The following is a 19,428-nucleotide window of genomic DNA, read 5'->3' as shown; positions in this document are numbered from 1 at the left end:
TCACCACAACCGGATCCGTTCCTGGCTATGAGCCGTATTTCACACAGTAGTCATGCCTCCACTTGGAGCTCACCTTGTCGAGGAGGTAGCGGGTGCTCTCCCGAAACTTGCGCTGGGTGAAGTAGAAGAGGATGGGGTCCAGGACACTGTTCATGCTGGCAAAGGGCCGCGTGCACTTGTAGGTGATGGCAAAGGTCTCCAGGGCTGGGCAGGGCAGGCTGGGTGAGGAACGGACGATCAGGTAGATGGTCTTAGTGAGGTGGAAAGGGAAGAAGCTGATGGAGAAGACGATGACCACGATGATGATCATGCGGATGGCCTTATCCTTCTTCTTGCGCACGGCCAAGCCAATGAGCTCATCCTTCTGGCACAGGATCCTGGTCATGCTGCAATAGCAGGCCAGGATGGCCACGAAGGGGAGCAGAAAGCCGGTGACAGTCAGCGTGATGCCGTAGGGGAAGTAGCTGGTGGAGCGGCCTGGGGGGCTCAGGTCATAGCACACGGTGCGGTTCCTCTGTGTGCCTGTGGAGGCAAAGACGAAGGTGGGCAAGCACTGGGCGATGACTAGGAGCCACACCACCGTGCACACCAGCCACGTGAACTTCTTGCCCTTCTTCTTGTGCCAGGAGGCCAAGGGATGGCAGATGCCCAGGTACCGCTGGACGCTGATGCAGGTGAGGAAGAGGATGCTGCTGTGCAGGTTGGTGTAGAACTGGAAGCGGACGAATTTGCAGGTGAAATCCCCAAAGGGCCAGTAGTCCTTCTGGGTGTAGTTGTAGATAAGGAGTGGCAGGGAACACACGTAGAGCAGGTCGGCCGTGGCCAGGTTCAGCATGTAGATCATGGTGCGGGTGAGTGCCTTGCGGGACAGCCAGATCTGCCCGATGACGATGGCGTTGAGAGGCAGCCCGATCATGAACACCACCGAGTAGACCAGGGGCAGCAGGACCTGCTTGAACTCCTCGTGGAAGGTGCATGAGTTCCTGGCACTGCTGGCCGTGACGTTCTCCATGGTCCCAGCACCACCACCAGGGCCTTCTCTGCCGACCTGACACTCGTCAGCAGCGCCTACAAACGACAACCCACAGTGGCCTCAGTCAGCAGCAGGTTATGCACCATGCTTGGTCCTGAGGCCACGTCTACCCTCCTGGGTTAAACCTACCGTCTGCCCCATGGCGTGCACCATGCCATCGCCCCAGCCTTCCCCATCTCCTTCCCCCACTCAGCTCTGCAGGATCACACCCTAGAAACATCGCTTTTCCCCATCGATTTAGGGCAGCGGGCGGTCTCCACCCCGGGGCAGGAGGCCACCTTGATGGTACCACCAGAGGAGCTCGCAGCCACACTGAGAGCTTCGCCCAAGGTCCAACCGCCCCGATCCTGGAGCTACCCCAGAGGAAAGCACGGCATCGCCTCAGGATTGTGTCCGCTTCTGCAGGGGGTGCCAAAACCCTGCTGCCGCGCCAGCCTGCCCGGTGGGGCTGAGCACCCGCACGCTCAGCACCATCATCCCGTGGAGATACTGGGGCTGGTATCTCCTGCCGCCTGGGGACATGGGTGAGAGGACGGTGAGGGGTGGGGGTGGGCACTGGGGTCAGGCTTAGCGCAGGGGGGCTGAGACTGGAGCCGGCCTCTTCGCCGCACCGTGAGAAGCAAGCGCCGAGAAATTCGAGAAAAGATGAGAAATTCGAGAAAAGCCGAGAAATTCGAGACAATTCCATTGGGCCCCTGGGCCGCCCTTGGTGCTCTGCCACCGCCCCTCCTGCCTGGCCCCGGTCACCTCCCTTTGCCTCTGGGCCGGGCTGACTTTGCACAGCACCCGAGGGTGCTGAGCGCCCCGGAGGAGCCCAGGGGGCTGAAAGCAGCTCGGCCGCCAGAGGACCGTGGCCGCGGGGGCTCCACGCTCTGGCCAGGCGCGCAGTTGGGAGGGGACGGCGGTGCGGCGGGGTGGGGGGATGTGGCCGGTGCGAGTCCAGGGACCGAGGGACCCCCGCGAGCGGGTGCCACCCTGGCAGCTCCGGTGTGGGGATTGGCCAGCCCTGCACCCCGCTGAGCCTCTGCATCCTCCTGAGTCCCCCTGTAACCTCCTGAGCCCCCAGCACCCTCCTGAGCCTCCTGCACCCCACGGAGCTCCCTGCACCCCACTGAGTTCCCCAGCACCCCCCAAGCCCCCTGCACCCCGTTGTCACCAGCCAGACCCAGCACCCTCCTCTGCTGCCTCAGAGCCAGCAACGACCCCAGGGGGACCCCAGGCACCCAAGCCACCTCCGTCCCACCCACACAGCACCCATCCTGCCCCCCCCGCCACAAGCACCCACGGGTGCCCCCACCACCCCGCGGGTGCTCACAGGATCGCTGCCCGGAGTGGGGAAGGTGGCCCGGCGCCCCAGGGAGGTGCAGGCTGGCCTGGGGGTGCCCGGAGCGTGTCTGGCAGGTGCCCGGGGTGCCGGGGGATGTGGGTGCTGCGCCCCGCTGCTGGGCACTGCTGTGTGCGTCAAGCAGCGCTTCCCCTTTCCTCGCCAGCAGCCCCGGAAAGGAGAACAGAAACCTGGCACGGGGCGGCTCGGCGAGGGCCAATCGCCACACGCCCCGACACACGCGTGTGCGACACGTGCCCATGGTGCTGGCTACATGTAGGTGCGCGGCCCAGCGCATGCGTCGATGCAGACCCCAACGCGCACGTACACGCGTGCACACAGAGCCACAGGCAGGCACACGCTGACACACGTGTGTGCACACGCGTGCACTCAGGCATGCACCCCCAACATGCACGCGTGCACGCGCGTGCACACGGACCCGGAGACATGCACACGCCGACACGCGTGCACGCACATGCTTGCACGCAGACCCAGAGACAGGCGCACCCCAGCACACGTGCACGCACATGGACCCACACGCACCGTGCATGCACCTCCCAACACACACGCGTGCCCAGCCCCGCACGCATGCAGCCCCCCAGCACGCCCGCACGCACACGCGCCCGCACGCCTGCCCTCGGCCCGCCTGCGCCGGGGCAGGGCTGGCAGCGAAAGCGGCACGACCGGAAGGGCCGGCTGGCCGGGACGCCGCGGCTCGCGGCCCAGCGCTCTCTTTTGGGGGGCTTTTCCCCGCTTTTCCCCCCATTTGTATTGCCCCCGCGGTCCCCTCCTGCCGCCCGGCGCTGCCCTGCGGGAACCGGGCTCAAAACACTCCCGCGCTCGGTGCCTGGCAGCGGGCCCCGCGCTCGGGCTCTGCCCGGCAGCTCGCGGGACCCCAAGAGAAGGGGCAAAATAAACACCCCAAAGAGCCGCGGTCGGCTGTGCAAATTAATTGAGGAAGCAAAAAAGTTGGGGCCTAGCGGAGAAACGCGGATGCTGGGAGCATAAGGCACCGCCGGGCGCGAAAAAGGGCCAAAACCACCCAGAAAGGCGAGTTTTTCTCTTAATGGATGTTTTAAAGAAGCAGTTTTTGTTAGCAGAGTCGGCGCTTTTCCCCTCCGCTGTGCAAACATGCAAGCCACTCGTCCCGAGCTTGGCTTTGCCGGGGGCTCGGCCCCCCGTACAGCCTTTTTCCCTTGCAGCCCGGTGCTGCCTCCATCCCGCGGGAAAAAATTTGCCCGCGCTCACGGGGAGGGGGAGAAAAAAAATGGAAAAAAAAAAGGGGAAAATCCCTTTCGGAGGGAAGTCGCTGGGGCCCGGCGGCATCTGAAGCGGCTGAACGCGACGGGCCCGGTTCTGCTTTTTGGCGGAGGTGGAAGCGAAAGTGCCGAGTCAGCACTTCCCGCCTTCCCCCCCCCCCCCCCAAAAAAAAGAAAACCTGGATGAGTGGGTCCAAACTGCCCCATTTTGGGCTGTTAAAATGCACGGAGATAAGGGGATTTGCCCAACCTGCATGCTGCAGGAAGAGATCCCTCCCCTGCCCCACTTTTCCCTTTGCAAGGGTTGAGAGTCTCCTGCCCTGTGGGAAAACTTGCACGGGGGCGACGGGGGGGGGGGGGGGGGCACACAACAACAACAACAAAAAAGCCATCGCTGTGCCGGGATCGGCGGCTTCCTTCGCGCCCGCTCCGAAACACGGGCCGCGAACCAGCCGTGGGGCCGCAGCAGCTTCCAGCCTGCCAGGCGGGGCTTGGAAAAGCTGATTTCATGGGGGGGGGGGGGGGGGAGGCAGAAGCCTCCTGCAGCCCCATCCCATTACCCGGCAAAAACTGGAAAAGAAAAGAAAAGAAAAGAAAAGAAAAGAAAAGAAAAGAAAAGAAAAGAAAAGAAAAGAAAAGAAAAGAAAAGAAAAGAAAAGAAAAGAAAAGAAAAGAAAAGAAAAGAGAAAAGAAGAGAAAAGAAGAGAAGAGAAGAGAAGAGAAGAGAAGAGAAGAGAAGAGAAGAGAAGAGAAGAGAAGAGAAAAGAAAAGAAAAGAAAAGAAAAGAAAAGAAAAGAAAAGAAAAGAAAAGAAAAGAAAAGAAAAGAAAAGAAAAGAAAAGGGAAATCACCACGTCGGCGTAAAGAGATGCTCTCTAAAATCCTTGCACGAATTTCTACCTTAAAAACGGCCCGCGACCCAGCTCGCCTGCAAGGCCCGGCCGCGCCGCGGGGGAACGGGGCGGCAGGGATTAGCTAGGCGGGTCGGGAAAGGTGATCGGAGAAGGCGGAAAAAGCTAAAAAAGCCGTAGCTTGGGGCTGCCCGGAGAGCCAGACTTTCTGGTCTGACAGAGACTCCAGCCCAAGCCCCCCCCCCACACACACACCCCTCCCCGCGCTGTGTTTCGCATCCTCCGGTCCTTCCTGCGGGGCCAGGAGCCGGGAAGGGCAGGAGTTAATCCCGTAACGAGCTGTCCCAGCCTCTGCTGGGAATTCGCCGGCGCTGGAGGGGAAGCGGCGGCCGGGAGAGCTCTTCCCCCCGGCGCTGGGCTCGCTGCCGACGGGACCTTCGCAGCCCCCGGGGCACGCGTGTCGCTGCAAACCCCGATACGCACGCCCACGCCCACGTGCACGGGTGTAAAACCGTGTGCATATACAAACACGCCCGCACCCACAGCCGCAAATACACCCGTCTCTTCACCCACGTGCATACACACATGCATATACATGCTTGCAAGTATATATATACACACACACACATATATATACACACACTCTATAATGTGTATACAAATATATATACACCTCTGTACCCACAAGTATACCCCCTTATATATATATATACACATATATATATATACACACACACACACACACCTCTATGCATGTATATATACACACACACACAAATATATATATATGCTTCATAGGTATGCAAACATGCACAAACAGGTATATAAATATATATATGCACCTCTATACATATAAATGTACAAATATACATACACACGCACACATAATACACATATATATACACACACACATATATATACACACACATATACACACTCCTCTATACACGTGTATACATACATGTATACGCCCCCAGGCAGAAACACGCATGCACGCCCAGCCATACATGTGCACACACGCGTGCACACACACATACACTCCCCTATGGAGACGTCTAACAGGCGCACACTCGGATACATGCCTGCACACGCGCACACACACACACGCACACAGACACGCCTGCCGGAGCCTGCCCCGCGCGCTCGGCGCTGCACGCGTACGCAGCTGCCCGCGGATGCTGCCCGGCGGCGAGATGCTGCCGGCGCCGGGCATCCCGGCCCGGAGGAGCGCCGGGAGCCCCAGGGTGGGAGAAGCCCCTCCGGGGCGCACAGGGAAGGGCACAGACCCCCCAACACCCGCCGGGCTCCCCCGGGGTTCAGTTCGGTTCAGGCCCGTCCTGTTCAAACTGGTCCAGTTCTCTCTGGACTGGTCCGGTTCGGTCTGATCCGATCCCGATCCGGTTCGTTTGGACCTGGACCGGTTCGGCTCGATCTGATCCAGTTCACGCCTATCACGATCCCATCCGGTTTGGCTCAACCGAGCCACTTTCAGCTCCCCGTCCGATCTGGCTCGGCCTGATCCTGCCCGGTTCGGTTCGACCACAAAATCAGAGCCAGGCGGTTTCGGTCCGATCCTGCCCTCTTTGCTCCGGCCCTGCCGAGCCCAGGGCGACCCAGGCCGGCGAGGTCTCAGCCCGCCCGCCCCGACCCGGCGCTGCCCCGCCGTGCGCGGCACTTACCGGCGGCGGGATGCAGCGGGCTCCGGCGGCGCTGGGCGCCGCGGCCGCCGCGCTGCCGCCGGCCGCCGCCGCCGCTCCGCCCCCGCGCCGCCCCCGCGCCGCCCCCGCGGCCGCGCAGCGGGGAAGGGGCTGCGGGGGGGGAAGGCAGGGGAGCGGGAGCGGCCGCGCTGCGCGGAGGGACAGCCCGGAACATCTGGATCCCCGGCGGGGAGGGGGGAGCGGGGAGGGGCTGCAACAGCTGGATTGATGGGGTGCAGGTCGCTGGCAACTGGATCGGATGGGGTGGCAACAGCTGGATTGGGAGGCGGCACCGCAAACAGCTGGATTCCAGTAGGACCCGTGAACAGCTGGATTGATGGGGGTACAGGTCGCTAGCAGCTGGATTGGATGGGGTGGAAACAGCTGGATTGGGAGGCGGCACCGTAAACAGCTGGATTCCAGTAGCATCGGTGAACAGCTGGGTTATGGGAAGGGGGAACCTCTGGGGGTCTGGAGTAGGGGTGCCCCCAAGTGCAAACAGCCGCAGAGATGGTGGCGGGGGGGGTGTGTGGATTTTTCATGTGCAAACAGCTGGATGCAATGGGGGGAGCCCCCCGCTGCAAACAGCTGGCTGGAGCGGGGCGGGGGTCTGCGAACGGCTGCGTTGCAGCGGCTGGGGTCTCGCTGAGTAGCAAGCAGCAGGATGGCAGCAGGTGGGGGGCAATGAGCTGGAAAACATCTGGATTGCCATGGATGAAGGCCCCACAGCGGGGAGGCCCCTGGGAGGGCTCCCGAACCAGCGGAGACCGAATGCGGAGGTGCCAACGGCCGGATTTGAGGGCAGGGTCTCCCGGCTGGGCAGGCAGTGTGAAAACAGCTGTGTTCGCAGCGGGGAAAGTCGCGCCGGGGCGATGCCTTCGGTACTTATTAACGAGGCAGTAGAAGCCCTGGTGCTTCCCGCACCCGGTGCAATGCAGAAAGGCGTCCGGGCGACGCGGCGGGCAGCGAAGGGCTGACACGTAAGCAGCTCGAGGATGCCAAAACCGTGCAGGACCGCGGGCTCGGCCACCGCCAGCTCCAAGGGACAACGTGGGCTTTCATCGATCTGGGCCGGAGCCCGAGCAGCGGCGCTGCAGGGGAGATGGGTGCCGGCAGGAGCAGCCCTGAATATTCGCAACTGCAGTGAGGCTGGAGCTGCCCCTCTGCTCCTCGGGTTGCCCAGCCTGGGCTGAGGATGACTCCATGCCCTGGTGAAATTCCCAGCTCTCTTAATGCCTCCCCCCCCCCGGAAATTTTTTTGGGAAAAAAAGGTTGTCTGGCCCCGGAGAAGAGCAGAAAACGCCCTGTGCAAACAAGCCCAGCAGGCTTCAGCGGGGTTTTCCCCCCGGCACTGCGACGAGCCTGCTGGGGGCTGGGAGGAAACGCGGCTGAGAACGGGCACAACTCGCAGGCGCGATGAGCTGCCAGCGAGCGCCGCCGCCCTGCCCTCCGTCACCGGCGGGGACGAAGGAGAGCCGCCGCGGCCCCGCTCCGCCGCCCCGCGGGTGCCCTTGCAGGTCCCCAAGGTGAGTACGTTGTGCCCAGCTGTCCCGCTGTGGGGATACTGTAAATAGTGCGAGAAGTGTTAAAAAAAAAAATAAAATAAATATATATAAAAAAATAAGGTGCCACCGTGGCTGCCTGCCAGCCCCAAACTCCTTCGCTCCTGCACGGCGGCGGGTCCCGCCAGGAGCAGGACAGCTGGGCAGCAGCGCCTCGAGCCCAGCCCGGCGCTACCCGGAATAAACCAGAGCTGAGATGACATTTTGGGGGCCGAGCAGGGCTCCGAGAAGCGAAACCGGAGGCGGCTGAGGGCGGAAAGACGCTCTGACCCTGGTTTTACGCTACCCGAGACGAGGAGCGGTTTGCAGACTACCCGCCCGCTGCAAAGGCTGCTTGTTCGTTTGCAAAGGGTTTCTGGCTTTCGTTACGTGAAAGCAGATGTGGGGTCTTATCGCGGCAACCTCTAAAATGCTGCAGCTTTGGGGAATTTCCCATTGTTTCCTGCTTCCTTCGAAGCCGTCCAGGTCACGGGTGGCTTTTTTTGGCCGAACGCGATTGTTGCAAGCAAGCCAGTGACATCTGGAAGTGAATCAAATGGAGGTTTAGTCCTTTCCCCTCCGACTCCTTCCCTTTCATTATACGATAATTTGCATGGGTCTTTTGGCAGCGTGGGCAGCGCTCGGGATAATCAAAAGAAATTTCCTCTCGGAGATGTCGTTCATAATTACAGACGGGCAAAGCACAGAGCCCTGAACCCCGTCCCAGCCCCTTTCGCCGCTCCACGCGGCTCGTCCCGGCAGTTGCTGGCGCGGTTGCTTTCCGAGCAGCTCCGCGTGGGCTGCGGAGCGAGATCCGACTCACCTTTCCCGTTCCGGCTTTGGACGGGCCCCAGCTTTCGCTTCGCATCCCTCTGGCGAGGATCCCGGGCGAGCCATGCCGGCGTTAAGGCACGGCTGCTCTGACTTGCTTCCCACCTGCAAACCTGCTCTGGAGAGGTCTAACCCCAAGCTGGCTGGTGCCACGTCCGTGCCACCACGGCTTTCTTTAGAGATTGTAGCCTGCAAACCAGCAGCTGAGGACGGGACGCAGCATGCAGAGATGGAGCTTTACGAGATCTTCCATTTGGGACCTTTCCCCAGGATCATTTCCCTTTCCTCCTCCTCTGCCTCCACTGACCACAAGCATTTTGGGGCTTACTCATGTTGTAGTTAAAGAAATGGGAGCTTCTGGTGTGGCATCCACGCACCATCATTTTTATACCCTGTTCTACCCGTCTTGGAGGGAGATGGAAAACGCTTGGGCAACGTTAATAACCGCAGCCCTGCGTTCTCCTCCGGCTCTCAATAATCAAATTAATCCCTAGTAAAAAGGCCTGGCGGCTGTGGCTGAATTTGGCCTCTTGAGACATTTTGGCTGCCTGTTTTCTGCTCTTCCGGCTGGAGGTTTGCAGCAATCGCATTACGGCTGGTGGCAGGCGACCTTGGTGGCAGCCGTCTGCTTTCTGTGCCCCAGGCTGAACGCAGCTTTGCACCTGTCTCGAGTGGCTGCACCTTCCTACGAGGTTTTCACGGTCTTTCCAACAGGCTGACAAGACAGTGTGGATGGAGAAATGTGGGCCTTGCTTCTAGTGGGAGCCCCAAACGACCAGTTAACATCCGAAAATGGTGATCCTGAGGACAAGCAGATGGGAAGCGGCTTTTCAGCATCTTCCCTCAGGACCAGACCTGCTGGCGATCCTGCACCCTCAGTGCCTTGCCTGGGACTCTTTGCTAAGGTAGAAGATTCAGCTAATGATTAGATAATCATTAGCTGAATGATTAGGTCTGATTTCACCTTCCTCTTGTTTTAACCATCTACCTGCAAATTCTTCCCCATGCAGCGCAGATGAGAGGTTTCACGGAATCATAGAATCAGTAAGGTTGGAAGGGACCTCTGGAGCTTGACCTGCTCAAGCAGGGTCACCTACAGCATAGTAGACAGGGTTGCATCCAGGCGGGCCTTGAAAATCTCAAGAGAAGGAGACTCCACCACCTTTCTGGGCAACCTGGTCCAATGCTCTGTCATTCTCACAGGGAAGAAATTCCCCCCTCACCTTCAGGCGGAACTGCCTGTGCTTCAGTTTCTGCCCATTGCCTCTTGTCCTGTCACACGGGACAACTGAGAAGAGTTTGTCCCCATCCCCTTGACACCCTCCCTTCAGGTACTTGTACACACTGATAAGATCCCCCCTCAGTCTTCTCTTCCCCAGGCTGAAGAGGCCCAGCTCTCACAGCCGTTCCTCACAGGGCAGGTGCTCCAGCCCTCAGATCATCTTTGTAGCCCTACGCTGGACTCTCTCCAGTAGCTCCATGTGTGTCTTGTCCTGGGGAGCCCAGAACTGGACACAGTACTCGAGATGAGTCCTCGCCAGGGCTGCGTAGAGGGGCAGGATCACCTCCCTGGACCTGCTGGCAACACTCTGCCTAATGCACCCCAGGAGACCATTGGCCTTCCTGGTCACACGGGCACATTGCTGGCTCATGGTCAATTTGTCATCCACCAGCACTGCCAGGTCCTTCTCTGCAGAGCTGCTCTCCACAAGGTCAGCCCCAAGCTTGTAGTGGTGCCTAGGGTTATTTCTCCCTAGGTGCAGGACTCTGCACTTGCCCTTGTTGAACCTCAGCAGGTTCCTCTCTGCCCAACTCTCCAGCCTGTCCAGGTCTCTCTGAATGGCAGTACAGCCCTCAGGTGTGTCAGCCACAAAATCCTCCCAGCTTGGTATCACCTGCAAATGTGCTGAGGAGGCACTCTGTCCCCTCATTGAGGTCATTAATGAATAAGTTGAACAGGATGGGACCCAGTACTGAACCCTGTGGGATGCCACTAGCCACAGGCCTCCAGCTGGACTCCATGCCACTGATGACGACCCTCTGAGCTCTGCCTTTCAGCCAGTTCTCAATCCACCTCAGTGTCCACTCGTCTAACCCACACCTCCTGAGCTTGCCTAGGAGGATGTTATGGGAGACAGTGTCAAAAGCCTTGCTGAAGTCAAGGTACACAACATCCACTGCTCTGCCCTCATCTACCCAGCCAGTCATTTCATCCTAGAAGGCTATCAGATTGGTTAAGCAAAGTTTGCTGTTATGTCCTCACCAGACTTGGTCAAAGCAGTGGTTTTCTGGCTTGCTGCCCCAATACAAACATTGGCACCAAAAAGACAAATCTGTAGCAACTAATCAAATAAATGTAAAAGCTTTTCTAGCAGAAATACTGAAGGAACAGGTTTTTTTTGGCAAGACTGAAATGAGGCCTGGAAGCCAGAATTTCCCCAGGAAACCGGTCAACGCGCTCAATGTGTTTACTCCCACTGCTCTACTGGCTATGTCCACTGGGGCTCATGCACAGATACCCAGAGCCCTGTTACGTGCCCTGGGGTACTTGGAGTGTTCACATGGTGTGGCAAAGCATGGAGCAAAGGATGGATAGAAGGTCCATGAGGTAGCTGAAGACTGGAGGTTTACCTTGGGGTCTCCAACAGACTAGACACCTGCACATGGGCAGCTAAGCTGGTTTGGTGAGTCCCTGGATGAATTTGTTGGGCAGAGATGGTGTTGGGTGGAACAGTTATTACCCCTCAAGCTCCATCCTGATGGTACCCTCCGTCCTCTTGCCATAATCGGTGTTTGGCAACATCTGTGATACTGATACTACTGCCTGGCATGGAAGAGTCAATGGAGGCAGACAAGCCTTCTGACTGGTGGACATACAGGGTGAAAATTTTTGCACTAGGTTTAGTCTTCCACTCCCAGTGCAATGAGGTTCAGATGAGTCCTAGGCCCACATTTCCTGCTGAGTCTGATGAAGTCCCCATAGCCAACTGTGAGTCCAGAGTACCCATCCTGCTAGGGTGCTGTGGAAGCTGGGAAACTTTGCCTTTTCTGGGAATTTAGAAAAAAAAACTTTTGATTTTGCCCCGAGTGTCCGCCACTCGTATGTATCAGTGTTTCTCAAGAACTGTGAGTTTCAGCCCATTTTCCTCTCGGACCTGCACACGTCAGCAGCAGAGGGTGGGGGAGCTGATTCCCTCCTCCCGCCATGCGCAGATGATTAAGCTCTTTGCAGGCTTCCTTTCCTCTTACCGGCACATCCTGATGTGTCTTGGAAACTCCAAGTCGCTTCCTTGCGTTGGTTTCTTGAGGCCTGAATGAGCTATTCATGGATTCGTGGATTCTGGCCATGTGTGTCATTTCTGTCTTAGGCAGAACCACCTTGCAGGTGTCTCTTGCAGCATCCCTCCATTCCCGTTTTTCATCCTTCTCCGCTACTGATCTGTGGGGTCAAATTAATGAGAAGACACGAATGACTTTGGGTCTATTTCTAAGATGCCAGATCCTTAAGGAGTTGATGAAGGTTTAATTCGGACACAACCTGGAGGGACCCCTAAGTGAGCTAAGCTGGGACTCTAATGAGCCATGAGCGGGACTGGGGGAACTGCCAATGAACCCAGCTGAGCCTTGACGTCCCTAAGGGCTCAGAGAAACCCACCCCAAGCCACTCTGCAGTGATTGCTGGTCTTGGTTGACTCAGGAGACCCAGAGCACCCTTTCCCACTATGCCGGCTCCTCTGAAGCTCAGACAAACATCCAAGATGAACAGCAGAGGTGGGAAGGAGAAAGGAAGAGGGAAGCAATGGCCAAGTGCCACAGTCACCCTGGGAACATTTTCTTTTGGGGATGAGACCCCCACATCCATGGGTTTTTACATCCAGCAAGCCCCATGGCTTGGAGCTTGGGTATGCATGGGTCCCATGAAGAAGATTTCCTAGTGGAGGGATTCACTCAGTGGCCTCCTTTGCTCTTGTCCACCTCCACTGCTATGAGTGTCTATAAAGATGAAGGTCATTGGCTCTTACCACATTGTTACAAATATTGCACTTTCTGCTTCTGAGGACAGAGTTGGGGTTTTTGAATGGAAACATCTCTGGATTTTGCATAGGTTAGTGTAAACTGAACACCTTCGATTTGGCCATCATTGCTTATTCAGCTCCTTCCCCTCTATCCTATGCTAACACATCCCTCCCCCGTTCTTCAGGATTTTAATCCCTCTGCAGTTCTTCCTGTCTCTGGAAGGCCTCAAGCTCCTGGCATATGGATGTCCTGGATGGACATCTTGCTCTTGTTACCAACAGAACTCTTTATAAATAGCCATCACCCCCATCCAGCATGATAGGACACTGCGATGTAGAGCAGAAATGTAACAAAGCATGGGGACTCAGCATTCCCATGGTGGTGGTGGGAGAACTGGGGTCTTACACAGTCCACAGAAAGGGTTGAGATATCAGGTAATAACAAAAAGGAGTCCAAAAGCAAGTGGCCTGCTCCGGGAGAACAAAGCAGTGCAGAGTCACCTGGACCAGTAACCCATCTCTAACCGAGACTAGGATGGTCCAATTTTGGGCATCCTCACCATCCTGCAAAGGACTCACCTCCCTTCATCCATGTTAAATCTGCTACTTGTCATGTACCTACAGAGACGGCTAGAGGTCTACCTGAGGTGTCCCTGTTCTCAGCAAGCTCAGCTGCACCAAAAGGTTTCTGGAGAGGAGTTGAGTGGGGTCAGCATGGTCAGGGTAAAAAATCTCTATCTTCTACTCCAAATGGGACAGCAGAAAACCAACTGCACTGCCTCCCTTTGCACCGAGAGTGCACCCTTGTTAACTCTTGTGTTGGGCTCCAGAGCCCCCTACAAAGCATGGGCACAAAGCATATCGTAATCTCAGCCCATCCTAGAGCTCGGCTCTCCTCGGGATGTCCACAGGCACTCGGCAGCTACACGTGACATCGAACCTGTGCAGTTGGCAGCGGGAGCTGGCCACGCTCCCAGCTCCCAGGGGTTGGTAGAGGAGCACACTGTGTCCCTTCAGCTTGCTGCCTCTGGGCTCCTCTATTGCCTCTGGTTTCCGGACTACGTCTACAGAGAGGGGTGAGGAGGTCAAAGCACACGACGCCTGAAGGTACCTCTGCTATTTCCCATCCAGGAAAAAAATTAAAATAACTTCCCCCCAACTTGTTACAATTTCCTCGATCGTTTGTTTGCTTTGGCCATTTGGCCAGAGGTAGAGCTTCAGCTGGAGAGATTTTTCTCTGGTAATGCGACTGTCCCTGAGTCACAACCATGCAACAGCTGTGTCACCTGGAGATAGGCTGAGCTGCTGCCTGGAACAAAGGTAAGTGTTGCTTCTCTTTCTACTAAATATCCTGGGGTGGGAGACTGGGATGTCCTGGTGATGCTTGCTCCATTGACAACTCCTGTTGCCATTTCCTTGTATTGAGTTGCATCATGCTCCCAGATTTGTGAAGGACGGTTTGCCTGCCAGGACCTTGCAGGGACCTACTCAGCTTTTGCGCTAGTGGTTCCTGGGCTGGAGGTGGCTGTATCATACCCATGGTGATGGCAAATATTTGACTGATGACTTCCTTGCCAAGAGGTGAAGGTTGCTCAGTGCTGCCTGTGGTCACGGCTGGCACTGGGCCTCTGGAATACCCTGTCCAGTGCCATCGTGTCTTCTGACATGATGGTGGAGACTCTTGCAATTGTCAGCAACCCCCATGCGCTCCTGTTCCTGATTAAAGAGCCTTCACGCTGCTACTTGATTCCCCTTTGCGTTTCCCTAGACAAATCTGGGTTTTCCTGGAATGCTGCTTGTAAGTCCAGCGCTCCCTCAGATGTCTCCAGACCTCGTGTGGTCACTAAAGGATACCCAAACTGAATCATAGGAATGAGAAATAGGTGGACAGCGCAAGCGGGGAAGGAACCCAGGCATCCCAACCCCTTCATTACCAAGGGGACCCAGCTGGATTTCTTTTGAAGTGGAGACCAGGACATCTGTTTTATGTGCCACATCATTTAGGCAGCATTTTGTGCGGAACAGCTCATGTGACCTCACTTCTCTCTTTCATTTCTGCTTTTCAGAAAAACACAACGCTTCCAAGAAGGAAGAAAAGGGAAGCAAAGTCCCAAGAGAATTTTTTTTGTTCCCAAGAATTTGCTGCTCTCTTATAGGAACAGACCAACTAAGATTTTCTAGGAAAAGCTAGAATTCTAGACAAAAGAAACAAAATTTTCTCTTCTGTCACTTAGAGGTGGACAAAAAAATACCCAGGATGTAGACTTGAGATTTCTACTCAGACAACTAAATTCAGTGTGATTGTAACACTTTATATGTGGCCTCAGGTGATGATCCTGGCATTAACCCTCATTCACTGATGGGTAATTTGCATCATTCTGCATTGGCTGCCAGGCAGTGGTAGTGACTAAATCACAACACGTTGGGGGCTGAACAGGGAGGTCACAGAATCATAGAATCAGTAAGGTTGGAAGGGACCTCTGGAGATCATCTAGGCCAAGCCCCCTGCTCAGCAGGGTCACCTACAGCATGTCAGACAGGGTTGCATCCAGGTGGGCCTTGAAGATCTCCAGAGAAGGAGACTCCACCACCTCTCTGGGCAACCTGGTCCAGTGCTCTGTCACTCTCACAGGGAAGAAATTCCCCCTCACGGTCAGGCAGAACTTCCTGTGCTTCAATTTCTGCCCAGTGCCTCTTGTCCTGTCACATGGGACAGCTGAAAAGAGTTTGTCCCTGTCCCCTTGACACCCTCCCTTCAGGTACTTGTACACATTGATGAGATCCCCCCTCAGTCTTCTCTTCCCCAGGCTGAACAGGCCCAGCTCTCGCAGCCGTTCCTCACAGGGCAGGTGCTCCAGCCCTCTGATCATCTTTGTAGCCCTACGCTGGACTCTCTCCAGTAGCTCCATGTCTCTGTTGTCCTGGGGAGCCCAGAACTGGACGTCCATGAGATGAGTCCTCGCCAGGGCTGAGCAGAGGGGCAGGATCACCTCCCTGGACCTGCTGGCAACACTCTGCCTAATGCACCCCAGGAGACCATTGGCCTTCCTGGCCACACGGGCATATTGCTGGCTGTCCAGCCTGTCCAGGTCTCTCTGAATGGCAGTACAGCCCTCAGGTGTGTCAGCCACAAAATCCTCCCAGCTTGGTGTCCCCTGCAAACTTGCTGAGGATGCCCTCCGTCCCCTCATTGAGGTCATTGGTGAAGAAGTTGAACAGGATGGGACCCAGTATTGAGCCCTGGAGACAGGGAGGGAGTGAGCAGGGGTTGGTGCTGGTGGACTAAGGCTAAATCCTAAATGCTCTGAGACCCTCAGAGGGCAGGTGCCCTGGAAGGCCACAGGACACTTGCTTTCTGATCAGCAAATCCCAGCTTGCCCAGTGCCACCAGTGGCTAGCGACAGCCATTTCTCATCAGCACGGTGGGCAGCTTTGGCCGCCTGCAGACCCCAACCCCACCGAGGGCAAAGCTGGGGGCTCTCACACGCCCGGGGCCCCTCCGCCTGCCGCCTTGCCCTCCTGTGCCACTTTGAGAGCCCCAGACCTGCCCAAGCCAAAAATGTTAAAGCAGGTCTGTCCCGTTCGGGATGTGTTGTAAAAACAAGAAGGCAAAGTGTTTTTCCGCGGCAGGGTGGGGGGGAGGAGGGGATTTTGACTGCAAACAAGATCATCTTGTTCCCACGCACCGCGGCGGCGGCGGCAGGCGGCACAGGCATGCGCTCGGCACGGGGCAAAGCCGAGTAATTTTAACTCGCGGCACCACTGCTGCAAGTGATAATCCCCTTTCAGCAGGGTATCGACCTCTCTACCACGTATAATTTCCCAGCTTTCTTCCCACAAATAAGGTCGTATCTTCTTTTAGCCAAACAGACAGCTTAGCCAGAGGTACCAGGAAAGAAACACACATTTTAAAACTCTTTATTTTGGCTGATTCCTTTCTTTTTGTGCGTGTCTAACTGAGAGCACTGAACTCAGTGGGGTGGAAGCTGCCGTAATATAGGCTTTAGCGGTAAAACGGCCAGCTCTAAGATTGCCAGCAGTTCATCTGCTTTCCAAGGTGGAGCAGGAGAAGGCAAGGCCGTCGGCGTGTTAAATCACTGCAGCTGATGGCTGAGTCTGGCCGTAGGAACCTGGGTTAAAGACACAATACTGGGAGATTAACTGATTGCAAACACAACCAGCATCAGCTGCTCCGGCGACTAGTTATCTCTTACAATTAGTTTTGCCAGCGTGCCTTACCCATTAAGGCCTCATTTGAATAAACACAGCAAGTTTTGCCCACGCTGGCGATGTTATCGCAGGGCCTGTGTTATTTATCGTGTCTCGGACAGCTCTGTCCGCCGCGGCCGGGAGACCGTGGGAGTATCGCGGCTTTCTTTGAGACAGGCTTTCCAGCCCTCTCTGCTCGCAGAGCAGCTGCTTGAAAACATGGAGTGTGACGCCAAAAATAATGCGCCAGCATGTACATATTCTTTATTGATCTAGTTTGGAAATGCTGGGGATCCCAGTCAAGCATAAGGATGGGCAAAGTCTGATTTTTAAATTTATTTTTCACTCTGGCAACAGATCTTGCTGTTACTGGTTATTCACACAGGGCTTTTCAACATCACGCAATTGCAGGACAGCTGGGGTTGCAAAGGGTCCCAGGAGGTCTCAAGTCCTTGGTTGCAAAGCTACTGTCTAACTGATCACCCCAGGCTGGCTGCTTGCTCATGGTGCATCTCAGGAGTGGGACCCTGCATTTGTCCTCATTGAAACCCTCCATGGGCCCCACCGTTTTTCATGGGGATACTCACAAAAATTAAGGAGCGCTTGGCCAGATGACTCTGAGCCAAGCTCTCAGTGGCCAAAAGAGGTGGGAGCTCTGCTCAGTGGGCACCCCTGTGTCACTGGCTCTCTGCTTTGGAGCCGCTTGTCCAAGGTCACCAGGAGCTGCGCCAGGGCTGGGAAATGACTCCAAATCTCTCATTTTTCACTGTGCCTCCCTCGCTACTCTCCTGAAGTTAAAAACTAGGGCTAGGGGAAGCAGCTTTGGCATAAATAGAAAAAAACCCTTGTGAAATAGGTTTAATTTAACATACTCGTCAATTCTAGATATTCTCACTTCCTTCCTGTTATTATTTTACATGATTCTCTATTCTTGAATGCTCAGAAAAGCTTATTCTAAGGGAAACTGAACAATAACAAACACAATTAAAATAAAACCAAAAAAACATTCTGGATCATATACGAGAAGCTGGCACAGCTTCCAGGAAGGTTTGAGCTGAATCTCCTGCACGTTGATGCTACTGTGCCGTATTTGAAAGCATAGATATATGTTGCCGTTTGAGGAGGGGACAGAGGTACAGGTGTTGTCTTCAAGACCAAAACCACGTTGCTGAGAGGTGGACACTGGAGCAGTCAGAAACATGATCTGTTTGGTGAGGATGTCTAGGTTCTATATCCAGTGACGGTGTTGCTGCTCTTGGGGGCTTTCATTTACACCATAAGCATAGCTCTAGTCAAACCTTCTGGTGCCCAGGGCCATGCAACTGCCCTCCTTTATGTAGTTATGCTTTCTCCAGCTCTGATCCCTTCATGTCATGCTTGGGATCAGCATGTGCCATCTCCTCTTCAGCTGCAGTTCTCCTGAAATTGGTAGCACTTGTAGCAGCTGGTGGGCTTGAACCTCTTTGGTCCAGACTGGACCTCACCAAGATGTGTCTCTCTGAGCACAAAGTATCAGCAGTCAATTGGACTTTGTCTTCCAGAGGCCAAGGGCATGGGCTGCTACCAGCCTGCCAGAGTCAAGCGTGTCATTAAACCTCCTTCTGCGGGGCATCTTGACATCTGTTTTTTAACACAGAAGAGTTTTCTAACAGTGGATCTCTCTACCAGGATAAGAATGGGTACAAACAACTCTTCACTAATTGAGACTTTGAGGCATGATGCCCCTGGGAGTCCCATCTCATGTTGGCTTTCTCAGTCACTGTGGAAGGGATGAGCTGCATCCTGTGTGGTTAAGATGTTCCAGAGTAAACATACAAATGCTCTGGAAAGCATCTGGTTCCAGGTATTTTTGAAACACCACATGGTCCATGAGTCCATGGACAGCAATGATCCATGATGGCCCTTCCCTAAGTCAAGTTTGTGGCCTCCAGAGATAGCATCTACCTCTGCAGCGTTCACATTTGTAGAAGGCTTCTTGACTGCAGACAACCAGCACAACCCAAGGGCTTGACTACCACCCTGCTGGCAGCTGGATGTGTCCCTTCATTTGCTTTTCTCCCTCTTCCTTGCTCTTACTTGCATTTCAGCAGACTGCCCCCCCCATCCCTCCTCCGCACCCTCACCGCGTCTCAGGTATTAATACAGGAAGGCCTCCAGGTATAGGAGTCGTCACTGTTCGCTTTTCAGAGAAGTCTATGCTGGGAGCCGTGTGCAGACAAGCTGATTTCTTTGGGCATCTTCCAAACAGTTGTCTTCAGTGGTTTGTGTCCGTGTAGGTCCTAGGATGGTTGCGTGAGGAACACGTGTTCACATCAGCAGACAACATGAAATGACTAGCTGATACGGCATCGTTAACTCTGAAATGACTGGTTTCCCCTTCTCTTCCTCCTCCTCCTCAGGCAATTTAATGAAATTGATTTGGACTACGAATTAACTTCCCTCTTTTAGATTTGATAGAGCCGGAATTGGTATATTAAACAAACAGTAAGTGGTTTATGACTCATGCTATGGTCTGCTCCAAGGCAAACACAAAAGCAGTGACCTTAGACAAGCTTTGTGAATTATTCTGTGTTAAAATCCACACAGTCTTGGAAAAGAGATCAAATGCGTCTCCCGGAAGCAGAGGCATCAGCAGATTCTTCCCGTACGGCTGTCAACACCCTCTTGG

General features: G+C 55.4%; 1 protein-coding gene across 1 annotated transcript; it reads right to left on the bottom strand.

Annotated features, from left to right (window-relative positions):
- On the bottom strand, positions 1-1,012 carry P2RY6 (pyrimidinergic receptor P2Y6). The gene has a single exon (XM_062578366.1). The coding sequence runs from the start codon at positions 1,010-1,012 to the stop codon at positions 26-28; it is 987 nt and encodes a 328-aa protein (XP_062434350.1). The 3' UTR covers positions 1-25.
- Between the last annotated feature and the right edge of the window lie 18,416 nt (positions 1,013-19,428).

This window comes from Rhea pennata, chromosome 1 (assembly GCF_028389875.1).
Source record: "Rhea pennata isolate bPtePen1 chromosome 1, bPtePen1.pri, whole genome shotgun sequence".
NCBI lineage: Eukaryota > Metazoa > Chordata > Aves > Rheiformes > Rheidae > Rhea > Rhea pennata.
Note: the sequence above shows the minus strand (reverse complement) of the source record. Positions and strands in the feature narration are given on the sequence as shown.

Coding starts and splice junctions, on each gene's coding strand:
- P2RY6 (XM_062578366.1), bottom strand. CDS start 1,012: ATGGAGAACGTCACGGCCAGCAGTGCCAGGAACTCATGCACCTTCCAC.